Here is a 16,664-nt window from a genome sequence, read left to right as displayed (position 1 = left end):
GCTACAAGTTTAGACTGATCCGTAAGCTGCTCTGGAACCTGCAATAGGCGTATCCGCACGCGCGCGACGCGCAGCGCTGGAAGAGTCTGTATGTCCGTAAGACAGTCCCTACCCATCAGACCTGCAGCTGGCCGAGAGCGTTCGTGCTCTCACGAGGTCTCAAAGACGCTGCTGTGCCTTCACGGTGGCTGCTCTCACAAGAAGCGGAAAAAAATCAAGGGATCCTTCAGAGCAGGTTCATAGCGTTGGTCTTCCATTCAAAAAAACACTATGAAAGGAAGAAAGATTCTCTGATTTGTCCATCATACACTTAGAATAAACTCTGTATTGTAGAGTGGTGTTTAAAGCTCACCTTTTTTTTCATAAGACACTATTAAAAGAAGATAAAAGATAGAAAAGAAGATAAAACAGTAGCTAGCGTAAGAAAAAGCTATTTGTTTTCACTGTCTTCTCCGACAACCTTTTGTGTCCTGCACTAAGTAGGTTCACAGAGGGGCACCTGCACTTCCTGGGGTTTTATTATTTATTTTTTCTTTTCTGCTATACAGAGCCATGAAATAAGAGGAAAAAAGTTATTTCAAGGCTTCCAAAAAATCAAAATTTATTCATAGAAATGAAAGCAGAAGGAACACAGTTACGAGCAAGGAATGCTGAAGTCATCTAGCTTGTAATAAAGTCTATAGCTAACTAGCCACAGGTGCTCTTTACATTCCAGGAGCAAATGAGACTGTGATTGACAGGGGTACGATAATGGCTCTGCAACCATAATGCAGTCTTTCTGGAGTACCGGTTTGCACCTGCTCAAAGACGAGGCATTAACGCTTATTTAAACAAGACCAATAAAAAGGACCGGGGAGGGGGGGGCGGAGGAGAAATCATTAAGTATCTAAACCAAGGTAGAACAAAGCATGCCCACGCCAAACAGCAGCCCTCTGCGTTGCGGAGGAAACCACCCAGCTTTGGTTAGCAGAGCTAGGCACAGGTTCTGGATACGCTCTCCTGATTTTTCATGGTATATAACGTTCAGACCGTGCCTCTGCCGCAGCGTCAACCCGTTCCTAGCGGCTAGCTTGCCTGACGCGATCTAAACTCAGAGTGGATTTCAGAGTCATCTAATGAGTCTATGGCCAGATTTACAAAATTATTTAGGTGTGTGAAGATGCAAATAGGATTAGGCCAGCACCAGTGCTTCAGCGATCCCTCTTACACGCGCAATTAACTCTGTAAATCTAACCCTGCGTCAATTCTAATCTTGCTGGCGAGTCCGGCGAGCCCGTGGTGAGAACACAGCCACCACAAGTCAGGCAGTGCAAGGCTGGAAGGACATACCCAAGCACTACGTGCTTGCTGCACTTGAAAGTGTTGAAATACACGTCTACAAGTCTTCAGTTCACCCGGATTCTGCTTTGCTTAGAAGTAAAGGGTGAGGCAGCCTGCGCTACAAATACGCTCTTCCCGGTTCCTCAGCATCGCATCTCACGCGCTCTAGAAGAGGTCCGGGAACCCGCGCCGCCTTCCCGCCCCGCGGCACGGTTTTACAACACTTGCAATATTATTTGTGGCTTTACTGAAGGGCAATAAAGAAAACTCCCTTCAAATCTTTCTGATCTCAGTAATATCCTGTACACACCGAGCCATCCTTCAAGGCCCAGGTCCGCATCCGAATTTCCGGGTTGCCTTTCAACCCGTTATTGCAAGGGTTTGTTCCTTTTGTTTCCAGGACTTGAGTAGCCTGCACTGGAAGAGTTTCTGCAGAGCTTATAAGTACTCTCTGCAACCTGATCACTTCCATGCTCATGTAATTCTTCCTATCACTGAAATATGTCTTTCATTTACAATGCACGCCTGATCCAAGTGAATTCTTAATTCCTGTCATATGTCACTGTCGGACGACAATGCCGCATTATTAGATCACGGTCCCTTGGAAGGGACAGCAGTGTGTCTTTAGGTAATATCCAGCCCCTGGGTAGCATTTCACATCTGCAGGAAAAGGAGGCATTAATCAGAGAGGTCTAAAACTAACTAATTTGTATGCAGCTCTCCATTGCCTCGAATGAAGTGAGTTTCCCACATCACTATTTAAAAAAACATGTTTGTGAAATTGTGTTTATTGTGGTCTGTATTTTATGGATAGGCGTAACGGGATGTAGAGAGAAGTGTACAGCTCACATTATCTTTAGACATGAGATAAACCCTTCACTTGTGCCGCCTCTCTCATTCCCATAAACCTGACGTACTTTATGCGCTTCGCTATTTGATCATAATTGCTAGACTGTTGAAACAGAACTTTTGATCAGGAAAGGTAATTCTGCGCAAATTTACAGAATTATCGCTATTCTTAAATATAGACTATTTCAAACTATTATTTAAAGAGGAGCTTAGGTGCTTAAATATAATTAAAGGAATCACGCTTCTAAGGAGATGATCAAATTAAAACAGCTTTACTCTTCCAATCAAACCCGTCACAAAGCCATTCTGTAGGACCTGTGAGAAGGAGGTTAGTTGCGCATCTGCGTGTTACGGCACCCGGTACTAAAGCGCACGTGGAGGCATGCGAAAGCTGCAGCAAAAAAAACACTGCACAAGGAGAACTGCCTCCAGATCGAGAGCATTCCCCATTTGCTTTTGCTGCCAGGGTGGCTGAGCACTGGAACAGCTCGCCACAGAGATCATGGAGCCCCAACCTTGGAGCCATCGAAAACCCAACGGCCACAGCCCTGAGCAACCTGCTCTGGGTGACCCCGCTCTGAGCGGGTGGTCTCCAGAGGACCCTTCCGAACTCGCCCCCCTGCGGCTCGGTGAGTTAGCCGTATCTCCAGAGCTGGCCGTTTGCTAAATCTGTTGCCCTGAACGTGACGGAGGGAACTGGCCAGGGCCCCAGTGATCCTGCCCCTCCCTGCTCGTCCCTGCAGAAAGGCTGCAGAAACTTCACAGACGATCCAGGCACTGCGCGGCGCTCCTCTCTCGGAAAGCGGTTACACAGACAGCTTCCAGTGCTCCTTCTGACCAGTACAGAGATGCCTGGGATGTGTAACAGTCCATTACAACTTACTCCTTTTTCTTCTGCTCACTTCAACTCCTTTGAAACTGCTTCCAATTCCAAGTTCAACTTTTCCCGAATCTGAGGCTTTCAAAAAGCCAGTTCTTAAAAAGCTAATTAATTCCCCATAGGCTTTTTTTTTTTTTTGACTCAGTAAATATTTCTGAGATTGCTTTTTGTATAATCAGTGTTAGCAGCTCATTAAAATGCACAGTATGTGTATCATTTTGAATGTGACATGGCTCAGCATGGACGCTCAAGCTGCTTAAAAAGACAGAAAAGAAAAAGTGAGGATAAAATGAAAGCAAAAACCCAGCATTTCCTTTAAGCTGACACCACAGTTAAGAATTTAAGACAGGGCAGGGAGCCTTCAACCCTGCTATTAGGTGAAAAGTCTAATTGCCCAATGCACTGACTGCCCTCTCCAGCCTGCATGTTTTCTGAAAAGATTTCTTTTACAGGGAGCTTTAAGGGTCTAAAAAAAAAGAAAAAAAAAGATTATAGTATCAGGTAATTGTATAAGGTTCTCACTCCAAGTAATATGAGGATTCTTCTTGGATTAGTGATGAAGTAATTTAAAAGGCCTTTAGTGTATGCAACCAGAAATAAATAATGCCTTAATCAGGGATGTTTTACTTTCTATTAAAACAAACACTTCTTAAAAAGCGTGTTATTGAGAAGAGCAGGACTCGGTTGCTAACACGCCAGGCGCCTCTATTAGATGATGGTCAGATGGACAAAACTACTCGGGACTTTTTCCTAATATTTCCTGACCATTGCTGGTGCTTGATAGCTGTAGAAAACACTTTGGGTGACAAAGAGAAAGCCCAAGATGAAAGGCTCGCTCGGTGGCGAGTAGGTGGCTGCAAAACAGCCGTTCCACGTTAACTGGCCTTATTTCAGTCGGTGCGTCTCTGTATTGCACAGAGCACGCCGCTGCGCGCTTACGGACAAATTGCGATGACTGATATACCAGTAAAGTTATAACAATGCTAAATCATAAGCCAATTAGCAACTGCGTGTGCAGCAACTTCTCGAAGCGCGTTATAACCACGAGCTGTTAGGCGAGACACCCCTGAGCATCGGAACCGAGGCGGCAGACCGCCCCGCGCCCCCACGCAGGGAGCAGCCCGACGGCGGAGGCTAGCCGGGATAAAGTAAATAAACAAACGAGAAGATGAGAGCGCGGTGCCTCATCGCAGGCGGTTCGCGTGCCGCAGCGGTGCGGCGCAGGGGCCAAAGAACCCGCGGGTGGCGACTGCCCCGCACCACCGCCAGGGCTGGCTCTTACCAACGGGCTTGAGTCTGAGTGCCCACATTAGAATTTAAAGTCAATCAAATACTGACCGAGGAAGAACTTGCCGTCAAGGTCAGGGTGAAAAGCTTCAAAGCTCAAGGAACCAGCAGTCCTTGAAAATAACATCATACTTTCACCTTCACGGGGGAAAAGCCCCACAAAAGGCATACCCAGCAAGGGGTGGGCTTTTTGTCAGGAAAGAAAGGAAGAAATGGATTATTTTGTTTGTGTATGACAATAAATCCCCACTGTTATGGTAAAGCAGCGAGCTTTTCCTCAACTGATAACGGTGAGTTGAAGGGCAAAACGGTAACTTGTTGCACACGTATGTGCGTTTTTCTGTGCTGCTGACAAGAGGGTCGCTTCGAGCAGGGCAGGTGTCTGGGCTCGAGACCCCCACACAGGGCCCTGACGCTGCCATCACCGTCAGCCCATGAATTTGCAGCTTAGAATAGAGAAGAGGGAAAAAAAACAACAAACACTTTCCTGGTTCAGGGAACCGAGGACCTTTGCAATTTCCCAAACACACGCGTAGGAAACAGATTCTGACTTTTTTCTGGCTGGACTCTATTATTCTGCAACTTGCCCTGCCACACTCACAGACCTCCAGTGCGTGATGGGTATCGCCGGAGGGTCTGAGGTGCATCAAAATGCAGCAGCTGCTCTTCACTTGAAATTCTCTAGTGTGGAGAACTTCAGAAAAGCATGAAATTACCACCACCACCACCCCCTGGTCCTGGAGTCCATTAAAACGTTTCCTCTTCACAGTCGTCTTCTGCTCAGGGAAAATAACAGCCCAGATGACATCTGCGGTGATTCCTGCTAAGTCTTCTCAATAAATTTCAAACCCAAAGTAACTCTGTCAATTGCAGGAAGATCTGTCTGACAAAAAATGCTGTTAGGTTCAGCAGGCTAACAAAAACAAAAAAGAAAAAAAAAAAACCTAAGAAAGCTTTTTCTGCTACATCTGTCGCTACTGAAACTGAGATTTGAGGATCAAAAACTTAGATGACAACATCGCTGCTTGGTGATGCACGAAGCAAAAGAAAACGGAGATCACTGTTTGCTAGATATATCGGCTTCGCAAGAACTAAAAGGAATAAAACTTCCTCTGAAAAGCAGAATGAATAAACATTAGGAATAAAAGACAGCAAGGTGTGGAGGTTCAGACTGGAGGTATTTTCTGCAAAGAGAAATTCAGCTTTTCTTGTATTGATTCTACATTGAAGTAAATTCTTCTTTTTCTCTGAATAACTGTTAAATCAACAGTTTAAGTTTTCCTTTTTTTGGTGAAAAACTAATTAATGCTTTATTATACGGTCATGAAGAACCTGAGATACCATTAAAAGAGAAAACATCTATTTTTCTTTAGGGAGATGGGTATGACATAGCAAACCGCTATTTCTGCCAAGCGGTAGACAGTTACCCTGCTCATCATTCCCGAGTTACACAGTCCAAGGGGACGTTCCAGATTTCAGCCCCTACTTTTGTTACCTGCTGCTGTGGCAGTGGCAGCCAAGGATCAAGGCAGACGGCCCACATCTGCCATTAAGGGAGAGCAAACAGGAGGTCTCCGATACCATCCCTACAGACGCGTCTGCCGGCAGAGCGGAAATCAAGCAGCCCTCCGCTCAGAGGAACGGGATGTCCGGCCGTAGTTTGAGGGGAAAGGGAGAAGGGCAACGGCAGCGTATGAGCTTGGGTGCGCCGAAGGCAAAGGACGTTCATCTTGGCACCATTTCAAAAAAACATTGGAACAAGCACGTTATCGTCTTTTCAGTGACCAGGAATTAAGGATGTGCTTAATATTAAGCAATGGCTGCAACAATGTGCCGAACCGGGACCACTCCCACTGTGCAAACTGGTACAGGCTCCCCGTTTGCTTTGAGTAATCCCTGTCGGCTACAACAAAGAAAGGTTTCTAGCAGTTGGCACACATTTGAAAACGACGAAGAGCAAAGAAATCACTGACTGAAAGTCTCAGATATGGCACAAGTCACAATTTGCAGAGGTGATAAAATTACAGAACCTGAGTCAGGTGGATGACAGCATTAGCGTGGAAAGGATTATTAGCGTGAAAGGTATTAATAGAGGATATGCAAAGAGGCGCTCCTCTCACTGAAGCAGAAGATAAAGCTGCTCACGTCCCCGCGAGGAAAACCGTTCCCATCCCGCCGTGGCTCCCGTCCAGCCCGCAGGACCTCGGGAAGCGACATCCGTGGTCGCCCCGTCTCTCACACCAAACCGGGTTTGCAAACGCACGGGTCCCCTTGCAGGAGGGAGGGCGCTCGCACTCCCGCTGTAATACCTTTTCCAAAGGTCTCTAATATTTCTTCCCCTGCTCCTTTTAATGAATGGTAACAGAGAACACTTGATTAGAGGCCTTTCATCATTTTAGGACTAGGGGCTTTAGCTTTCTGACCTACTTTCCTTGCCAATAAAATTCCATTTTTAGCTTCAACTCAAGGTCTGAGTGTTACCCAAATTCAGACCATCTGTTTTAACTGCCTACAGGCTGAGAAGTTGATCCAAGCCAGGAAGAATAAATGGAACCGGTGCGTGCATATATTAAGTATTCTCAACCCTCAGTGTATTAAATAACCTACTCAGTTTATTCCTGTGTCTGCATAAACATTCCTGTTTCTTCGGGCAGTGCCTGCTGTTGCTATAAGGAATATTTATGCTGCCGGTTGCTCTCAGAGACCTTCAGCCAGGTCACCTTTCTTGGACAAGCACGGGAACGAGCAGGCTACGAGTGACCCCAAGTCCACCTAATCCCTTCACCTGGCTTCGGTGAGGGTTAGTACGGCTACCCAGAAGTGCAGGTGCCCCCCAGCAAGTCACTGGGCAATAACCTGCCTCTCTTTCTAATTCTCACTGCTGGAGAAGCAACAGGACTTGCGTCTCCTCCGTGATCCTTTTTCATCCCGGGTGATGTAACTACGCAGTCTTGGTATTAATAAAAAAGACAGCTGACGAGTCCTTTCGTGAATCTCTGGCAAATTCCCCAGAGTATCTTGAAACTGTGAGTTCCAATGAGGTAACGTCTCGCACCGCACAGACATCCCTGACAGTTTTAAACGTCCTACCTTCTATTTCATTGCACGTTCACTTCTGTTAGTGCAAGAAAAGGGCCTAACAGCATCAGACCTTTCTTCAGGATTTCAGAAAGGCCTCTCAGTCTTTTTATTACGTAACAGTAACAAATATAAATTTATAAACCAGAACAAAATCAAAAGGCAACATAACCTGGAAAACCCCTACTAAGTAACTGTTGAGCACAGCTTTACAAAAAAATCAAAACAAATCCGAGTACGGAAGATAAGCTTCTGCCGCTAGCACCGATATGCATCTGCAGCACTCAGCCCTCGCAGCTTGGCTGGCGGATGTCATTCCGGCAGAACGTCTAGGGAGGATGGGAGCATCCATGAAAACCTTAACAAATAAAGTATGCCAAGGGAAAAGAAAACAGCAGCGTAAAACCAAGCCAGATACTGCAGAAGTTGAATCCCCAACTGGGGAGCTGTCCGGGTCAAAACGAGGCAGAAAAGAAGTATATTTAATGTAGAAGAATCCTAGCGTGAAATAGGCTCTGTACGTCCCCGGACACAGCTGATTTGCTGTTCAAGTCTGTCAGCTGACAGCCTGTTTATAGATTCTCTTGCTTCAAAGCCATTATGGCTCTGTTTACAGCACGCTCTTTCAGGAGGCACCACAAGCCTCCTCGGGCGTTCATCAGCGCATCCCGTTCCTTCCAGGATTAGTATATTTAAAAAGCTGGCATTAACATACCAGCCTGTCCTTACGGACACGGATTACCGAGTCTGTGTCTGCAAAACACTTCCAAAAAACCTCTCCTGTATTTTCAAAATATCATGCCAGCATTAACTAATTAATCCTCACAAGAGTTGTCCAGGACAGCTCTGAAAATATTTTGATCTCCCTTATGGACATGGAAAAAAAAAAAAAAAAAAAAAATCACATAGCAAGTAGACCTGTCTTTCCTGAGGCCATAAAACAAGGCCAGGACAGTCAGCGTTCAGAGCAGGGCAGCGCTCCATCACTGGGTCCGCGCCGCAGGTCTGCACTCAATCCATCAGACGGCATCGCCGCCCCAGGAGCTCCAGGACCCTCCTCCCACCTTCCCAGAACAGAGGAATTTAAGACATCACCCGTGAAAGTTTGCGTGCCTCGGCTGAACGAGGCGACAGCATCTTTGCATGCCTGCAGGTACGAGTGCGTGCCAGGATAAAACCCAGGCGGGCAGGAAAATGGCACACTGGAGGGGCAGCTAGCTGTGCTCCGGAGGGCTGTGGGGCTTGCTGGGGTAACTCCAGCAAGGCAGATCAAACAGCTAACGTGGCACAGGAGTGAATTAAACCCATAAGAAAAGATCTGACCATCCCCAGCCCCCATACCATAGCTGTTAATTCCCCGTTCATTTGTCATGTGCAAAACCAGGAAAGGAATGAGTAATATTTGCTTTTGTTTTTGTTGTATCATTGGAAGTGACACGATCATTATTTCACTGGAGATTCAAAGCGGCATTAGCATGATTACATTGGACTTGTACCTATTAAGCGGAGGGACATGAGAGCCTCTGAGCTGTCAAATGCAACGTACGCGGCCTTGCAATGCAACTGAAACATTCTAGCTGAACTCTAGGCATTTTTTTCCTCCTTTGTGCAAATCAAAACATTGTGTAGCGATTTACTTACGGTATAAAAAATCATCTCTTGCACCTGGAAAGCTACATGCTAATTCCATGCTTTATTCTATCTCTTTCATGCAAAAGGCTTTCAAAATCATATTCTATTGTATGATACATAATGTTATTATTCTGTCCTTATTGTCCTAAAAGCAAAAGCTTACAGGCTGGAGTGAAATCTTCTTTTGACTCTACTGTGCCGGGCAAAAGGTTAGAGAGATAAAGAAGCTCTCAAAGAGCCGTTAACGCCAGTCTGAGGCAGAAATACTAAATCATTTGAAGCAGCATTGTTTCTGTTCCCATCCTCCGTGAGATATAACAGCTTTCATAAGCTGTGTGCGAAAACCACAAGGTTTTGCACCACTCGGCAGGAAATGTCCCTTGACCACTTAAACATAGCGACCAGAAAAAACAGAGTCCTCTTCTGACCGTTAGATCCAGGAGCCAGCTGTCCCCGCGACCTTAACCGCATCGCCGGGGCTCCCGGAGCGTGCCGCTCTCGGGGGCCTGACTGCCCTCCCTTGAGCCAGCTCTGGCGAAGAGCAGGGGCGCTGGACCCGACCCCCTGTCCAACGGCAGGGCTTTTACTGCTAAGAAGGTGTTGGGATACAGGTTTATCAATTTCCAGTTGCAGTCATCCCCTCTGCATCTAGAAAACCCCACGGAGACCAATAGCTACACACCAATGGTCAGTTACGGACCACAAAGCCCTCCCCAGGGGCACGCCTTATCCTGCTGACGAGCTGGCGCATAAAAGGGCTGCTGGAAAAGCATCCTCTGAAAAGCCATTTCACTGCCCCTACAGAGTTGTTATTGCTGCAGCACCTTCCGATGTCCCTACACCGCAGAATCTTCCAGCTTTTTGACTACAATCCCTATTTGTAGGGCTGCGAACGTTGCAGAGAGAGAGAGGATCATCAGAGATGCTGCTGAGAGTCTATTTTTAGTGAGTCATTTGATGAGCTGTTCAGCACCTTATTTATTGCTGTCTCCAGCTGGAGGAGCTAAGCACTGTCCAGACACCTCTACCGCTAGAACCAGGACTCGGAAGGAGTGACCTCTATTTGACAACATTTTGTGTAGTGACAGAGAGGAAAACAGCAGCACTTTATGCTGTCAAGGCTAATAGCTGCTAATTAGGGTGAGTGACATATGACCCCTTTTATGTCCAAAGAACTTGGAAGTCACAGCACAAATAAACGAAGTGTCAAAATTCTGCATTCAGTCTTTTCCAGCCTAAGAGTGACCACTCAGAAGTCATTTCCTAATTTGTTTTTTTCCCCCGGTTTGTCTGTTTAAGGCTTTATTTGAACTTTACATTATTTGCTCAGCGGGCAGGCACCTCGGTGTTTCCTTGGTAGGAAACAGGGCTTTGGAGGGACACCGGGAGACGAAAAGGGGACAAACCAAAGCTGTGCCATTGGAAACACGGGCTACATGTGCAGAGGCTCCAGAGCCCTGACGGACCGCAGCAGCAAGGGCAGCCCCTCCCCGGCAGGGGCAGCGCTCGCCTGGCGGCCGGCGTACCTCACCCAGCACAGCCAGCGAGCAGAGCAATGAATTCAGCCACTGAAAACTGGCCCCATCTGTTGCTATCTAACCAGATTCCTGGCTAAATAAACAGACATGGTGTTTCTCTCTAGGCATGTTCCGCATCTAACCTAGGCGATGCTCAGCATTTATCTCTGGACAAGCCTGGAGCCAAAACAGGCTGTGTTTGCTCCCGACTGCTGTACCACTGGCCTTGCATTACTAATCTTCGTAACGCAGGAGCACTTCGGGGCACTGCTGGGTGCCGGGTATATTCAGAATGTGGGGCAGCTCCTGCTCCGAAGAACCCGGCACCTACTTAGCCAAGCAAGTAACCAGGTGCCATTTCCTAAATGGAGAACTGAGGTACAGAAAGCTGAAATGATTTACTAGAGGCCACATTAAAAGTCTACTGAATTTGCAGCCTCCCATTGTTTATTACAGGCTCAAACATCCCGTTAGACCCTCTGAATGTTAATCATTACCTAACTCTTCTATCTTCTTGCTGCTCTAATGAGATTATTGATGAATTGCTTAAAATGCACTTTCTGTAGAAGAAATTTTTTAGGTGACAAGTTGCCTTTTACTAAACAAATTAATGGAAAAGTTGAGCTCTCTCATTTCAGTCTGGGGAAAAGAAGTTTTGGGTTTAAAATGCCCAATTAGTACTAACTGAAATCCAATATTCGAGATATTTGGCACTGCAGCTGTTATAAATATGCCATGTGGCCATTAGTACCTCGTGGCACCATCAGGACAAAAATAGTCGCTCAGCAATTAATCCTGCGGTGGCTGCATATGTCAATATAGGAGTAGAACAATTGCAACTGGATGGGTTCATTCCAAACCCCATCACGGTCAAAGTCAAAGGGAGGCCTCTTGTTAAGCGCAAGGGGATCTAGATCAAGCTCTGCTGAAGCGTAGCTTAATTTTACTCTGATCAAAAAGCTAGGACATTTCCAAACATCAGTATCGCTCCCATTGCAGGCCAGCCCAGTAAAGCTGAACGTGGCTGGAAGCGCATGACGTGCCCTGCCATCCCAGAGGGACAACCCAGCAGCGTTCCCTCCGCGGGTAACCCTGCGGTAGGTCCAGAAGCCGGTGCTACAAGTCCAAATTTTAGGTCTGGTTCCTGTGCAGCCTGCTCCAGCCAGTGCAAAATTTCTTGTCGCAGTATCTCTCGTAATAGTTTTGCAAATGAAGTTCTGCATCTCCCCAGCAAAATCCTCCGCGCTCTGAGACAGTTTGATCTTTCCTGATGGTGTTTTAAAGCACCTTCTGTGAGGTCCCAAGTAACGAGGTAATTCTCGCTCTGCATGTAAGAACAAAACTCTACAAGACAGACCAGGAGCCAGACACTTATTATTATACTTTCTACAAATGCACAGAAGGGCTTTCTCTCAATGCTCCAGGTCACCGAGATCATGTTTGAGGCATGTGGTTAATTTTCAGCCTTATTGTGTTAAGGGCTGGCAGGAGAAAACTAAGATTATTTTTTTTTTTAGTACAGCGTGAAATGAGGCAGAAGACCTTGTCACTTAGCAAGGGTTTTTAAACTATCTTTGCATAAAGCAGCGGCTCAGAAGTTAATAGGCATAAATAGCATTTTATTGATTTGAGGTATTCTGAGGGGTTTTAATGCAGGTGAAGGCAGGAAAAGGATTCTGCTTGGGATAATTAAGCCTTAGCTAGTGAAGCCTGAAGCATTCACACCAAAAATTCCACAAACCTGAAAATGCCAAAGCAAAGCTGTCACTTAGCCTGAAACTAAGCCTTTCCTGGGACACAAGCGAGTGTGATAGCCCAGCGAGGATAACCTTTCATCCAGCTGCTTGGGCACACTCTCTACCACCGAGCCTAGAAGGAGAGCACGTGAGAGACTCCCAGGAGCAAGCAGTTAATGTCTAATGAGTTCTGCTTTTATTCAGAGACCCTCGTACCGACAAGTTCTTGGATGGGGGGAAGAAGTCCAGCTGATAAAAAAGGTGTTTTGAAATATTTGGTTTTCCCCTTGGATGTAAACTATTATTAGCACAACTCTGTTCCCATAAAAGCTCTTTGTTGGTCATATGCAGACATCAAGGGTAAAAATAAAGCCTCAGCCGTAAATCCTTTTGCTTTTCAATATTTGCTGCCTCAAACACCAGAAAGACCCAAAGAAGAGCATGGAAATCCCAAACGCCATCTGACAGCAACCAGGGGCCTCTCCATATCTCCAGCACCCTGAAACAAGGGACGTATTCCTTAGGCCCAGTGTGTAATTTTAGCATCCTTCCCCTGTCTACTGCAAAGCTTCAGCAGGTTGCAGTGCCTAGGACTTCTCTTCTACTCCAGGGTGTAGCCAGGTCACGTAAACCTGCGCGTAGTGGGATTTCACAGAGTACAACGTGTCCTCCTGAGTCGCCCCAGTGGTTTGTACACAGTCATTTTAGTATCAGATTTTTTTAAGATCTGTTGTTATGTGGCTGCTTGCTTTTCCCTTTCCTCCAGATGAAAATTACTTCAATGAATATTGATATTAATATACATTTGCATGCAAGCATGTAATAAATGGCTCACTGAAACAAGGCCTGTAAATTCAGCCCGTGGCTGCGCTTATCATGTTCCTATCACGCTCTAGGGGCATTAGCTACAAACGAGCTTTTTGTTACATGACCAGAACACGCTGCAATCCACAGCCAGCTTTCTGGATGGGCTTTTACTTGCCTATCAACCATTTGCAGAAGAAAGCACTGAAATCGCTTCTAGAGGGTAGAACTGCAGGGGGGGAAGAGCCTCCTGCGGCGTTCGCCACGGCATCTGCTGAAGGCAGGGCACAACGCTGGCACTGCCAACACCTGGTGCTCGCCAGGCATCACGTTGTGCTGCGAGATGGGGGAATCGTGAGTGATGGAGCAGTCGGTTAGAATTAAGAGGTCCAATCACCTGGGCTGCAACTTGGGGATTGTGTCAGGCCAAGCTGTAAATCAGAATTAAAAATCCCCATTACCTTCACTATAAAGCAGCATTCAGTGAGCCAGCGCAGTCAGTCGTGTGCCCGAGACCCAGAGCAGCTTCAGTACCGTATGTTTCATGAGGGAGGAACAGCCATGCTCCTTCCCGTGGCACTGGTGAGTAGCCACGAGGCGAAGGACATCCGTTTTCTTTACAGAAGGACGGTGTTAAAGTTTTATGCTTAAACTGCTGCAGAAAACTTTTGAAATAAAACACAAAGAGCAAATTAGTGCTCAACAGAGTAGCGATTTGTGTCATGTGGAAGCCACAGAACCTAAACCAGCATCATCTTCCGTCTGCGTAAAATAGATTATTCTATCTCAGTTCTGCTGGTATTATTTAACATACAAATTACAGTCGTTAGTGAAGATTGCTGGGTCAAACCCAGTGCAGAGGTTTGTCTGAATAATATTTCAGCTGGTCTCATATTCCTGACAATTCACCCTTTACTGAATCCAGACTTTGAATGAACCCAAATTTCTGACGGTACAGATGGCACGGAAACTGCTGGGTTTTGAAAGAGAAGTGTCAGTCAGCCCTCATTTGCACCTGGATTCAGGGAATGGAAATATATGAACCTGCTCACAAGCAGACATACAGTTTTAACTTTATTAGAGCTCATCTACATGGAGAGGTAGGTACCCAATGAGCAAGGGTGTGAATTTAACCTGCTCAGCAGCTGCCTGAACTGGCACATCTACGCTGCAACAAGAGCGCCTTTCTTTGGCTTAGCTTAATTCATTGCCAAAGCGCGGTGTAATTAGCATCTCTAGGATGGCAGCACCACGCGAATTGTTGCTTGCACGGTGGATTTCTAAGCTTTAGTGCCCAACCCGGACGCTCACGTTGCTGCGCACTCAGGGAACCTGAAAAGGCTTTTGGTGCCATTGCACTTGTCTGAAGGAGGGGCTTCCCTTTTTTCTTTCCCCTCTAGTTATGGTGACATGGTGCCCAAGACAATTGCTGGGAAGATATTTGGCTCCATTTGCTCCCTGAGCGGGGTGCTGGTCATTGCTCTGCCGGTTCCAGTCATTGTTTCCAACTTCAGCCGCATTTACCACCAGAACCAGAGAGCCGACAAGCGGAGAGCGCAGAAGGTAAGCCGTCCCGCGCGGCCGCCGCCTCCGAAAGCTCAGCAGCTGCCGGGACATCTCAGCCCCTGCTTGTCACCACGGGCTTGAGACACCGGGGCTAATCCTGAGCGCTGCAGAGAGCAGCCTGCACGCACCTACCCATCTACCTGCCTGCGCGTAGGCTGACCTTCACACATGGTGTAAGTACCCGTACGGACACCAGCCAGCTCGCTGACGCCCTGGGTACTGGCGCATCCCAAACATCAGACGCAATGGGGCTTCTGTTGCTCACCTATGCTACGTACCGGTCTGAAATAAATACATACGTATACACATAAACCCTGAAATCAATACCAAGAGCTGTTTATCTCTGGCTGCTTGGTTCCCAGCCCCCCTCTGCCTAGAGTTTTGAAAATACCCATCCAGAAAAATACACTTATCGGTACACATGCCCCCTCAAAGCTGCAGACTGTAACATAGACAAGCACTGGGAATACACAAAGGCCCCTCAGAAGCGTTAGGGGATTACTGAATATTCCAAAATCTGAACAGTTTTTACGAGCATAAGCTTACTGATTCACTGAGAAAGTATAACAGATTTATTATATCTCTATTTCGGTCTGCTAAATCACACCAAAACAAGAATCAGGTTTTTACAGCAACTGCAAACTAAAGGTCTGAGGTTTTTTTCTCCCTGTGGAATGCTGTCTGCCAGAAATTCAAGACTCAGGGGACCTGATGGAGAATAGTAGTAGAGAGATGTGCTATTTCTGCTTCAGGCGAGCATCTGGGCCGTGCCTACATCTTGCATCAGAGGGAGCTGACAGCAGAGCGCCGAGATACAAGACCTACAAAACCACAAGATTTGGCAGTCAAAACACATGAGGAGAGTAGCAGAGGCAGAATCCTGCAGCAATGAGTCGCAGCCTCCATTAGTCATTGCTGGGTTTTACACATACCTGCACTAGGCTTGGCATTGTACATGTGAAACTGCGATGATTCTGGGAGGTGGGTTTAAGGGAGAGCTCTTTATCCGATTAGTCACACAACCTAGCATAGATAACAAAAATCTAAAGATATCCTAATGGGAGTCCACTCGGTACCACGCACTGCACCGGGCGGCGGGAAACCAGTATGGATCGTTGCATTCATTTAATGAACGTAAATGGTTTGCAGAAGGGGTTGCCTAACGTGAGGCTGCAGCCAGGCATAAGGTATCTGGGCTTAACCTGTGACGTGTTAATGTGCTGGGTGTCGGCGAGCGGGAAGGGCTGCTGTACCCACGCAGAGGTTGGGTAAGGGGCGAGTGTGCAACAGTCCATTTAAATAATTGAAGACTTTGAAAGAAGGCACTTGTTCTACTGAAATGGCACATTAACAGAGAGAGACAGACCCTGCCTTACTGTATAGCCTAGGCAGCAAATGAATAGGCAAGACAGACAAGATTTGTGCATAAAACTGTGGATCATGATAGAAAGCAGCTCCAGAACTGACTCCAGGGCTGCGCGCTCGGATGAGGCTGTCCTCTCCAGGCAGCATACTGAGGCTTCTTGTTCCGATCCACCTTTTCCTTTATTAGTTGGACCACGATCACTTGGTGACAAGGAAACGTACCACCGCCTCTGATGTGATATGATTGATTCCAGCCTTTATAAGGTTTGCTGTATTGACACACACAGTATATAATTTCCCCCAATTTGCATTTCTAATTCCCTTGATATTGGATACATTTCTGGGCTAAGAAAGTTTTCTCAAGTCAGAAGTGTGAGTAATTTTCACATGATCATCACTGCATGAATACTAAAGAGAACAAAAGAGACAGAAGCACATTCATGACAGTCTCTCTGGAGATGGTCAGGACGTACACAGGGACGTTAAGGATCTGCTTTGACAGGGTACTTGTTCCAGCACCATCCTCCAGTGAATTGAATGCCTTCTTCAGAAATAAGAAAGTCTTAGTAATAGTTAAAACTCTGTCCCCACCTAATTAAAGATACAAAGGCATTTGCATAGCTTTTTCAA

The 16,664-nt window shown here is 46.5% G+C and overlaps 1 protein-coding gene across 1 annotated transcript in view; it reads left to right on the top strand.

Annotated features, from left to right (window-relative positions):
- KCND3 (potassium voltage-gated channel subfamily D member 3) overlaps positions 1–16,664 on the top strand; it is a 123,330-nt gene that overhangs the window by 76,832 nt on the left and 29,834 nt on the right. Inside the window, exon 2 of the mRNA XM_075115346.1 lies at positions 14,504–14,666. Within this exon, the coding sequence (XP_074971447.1) occupies positions 14,504–14,666 (163 nt within the window). The remainder of the gene's footprint in view (positions 1–14,503; positions 14,667–16,664) is intronic.

The sequence above is a fragment of the Phalacrocorax aristotelis genome, chromosome 21 (genome assembly GCF_949628215.1).
Source record: "Phalacrocorax aristotelis chromosome 21, bGulAri2.1, whole genome shotgun sequence".
Classification (NCBI taxonomy): Eukaryota; Metazoa; Chordata; class Aves; order Suliformes; family Phalacrocoracidae; genus Phalacrocorax; species Phalacrocorax aristotelis.
Note: the sequence above shows the minus strand (reverse complement) of the source record. Positions and strands in the feature narration are given on the sequence as shown.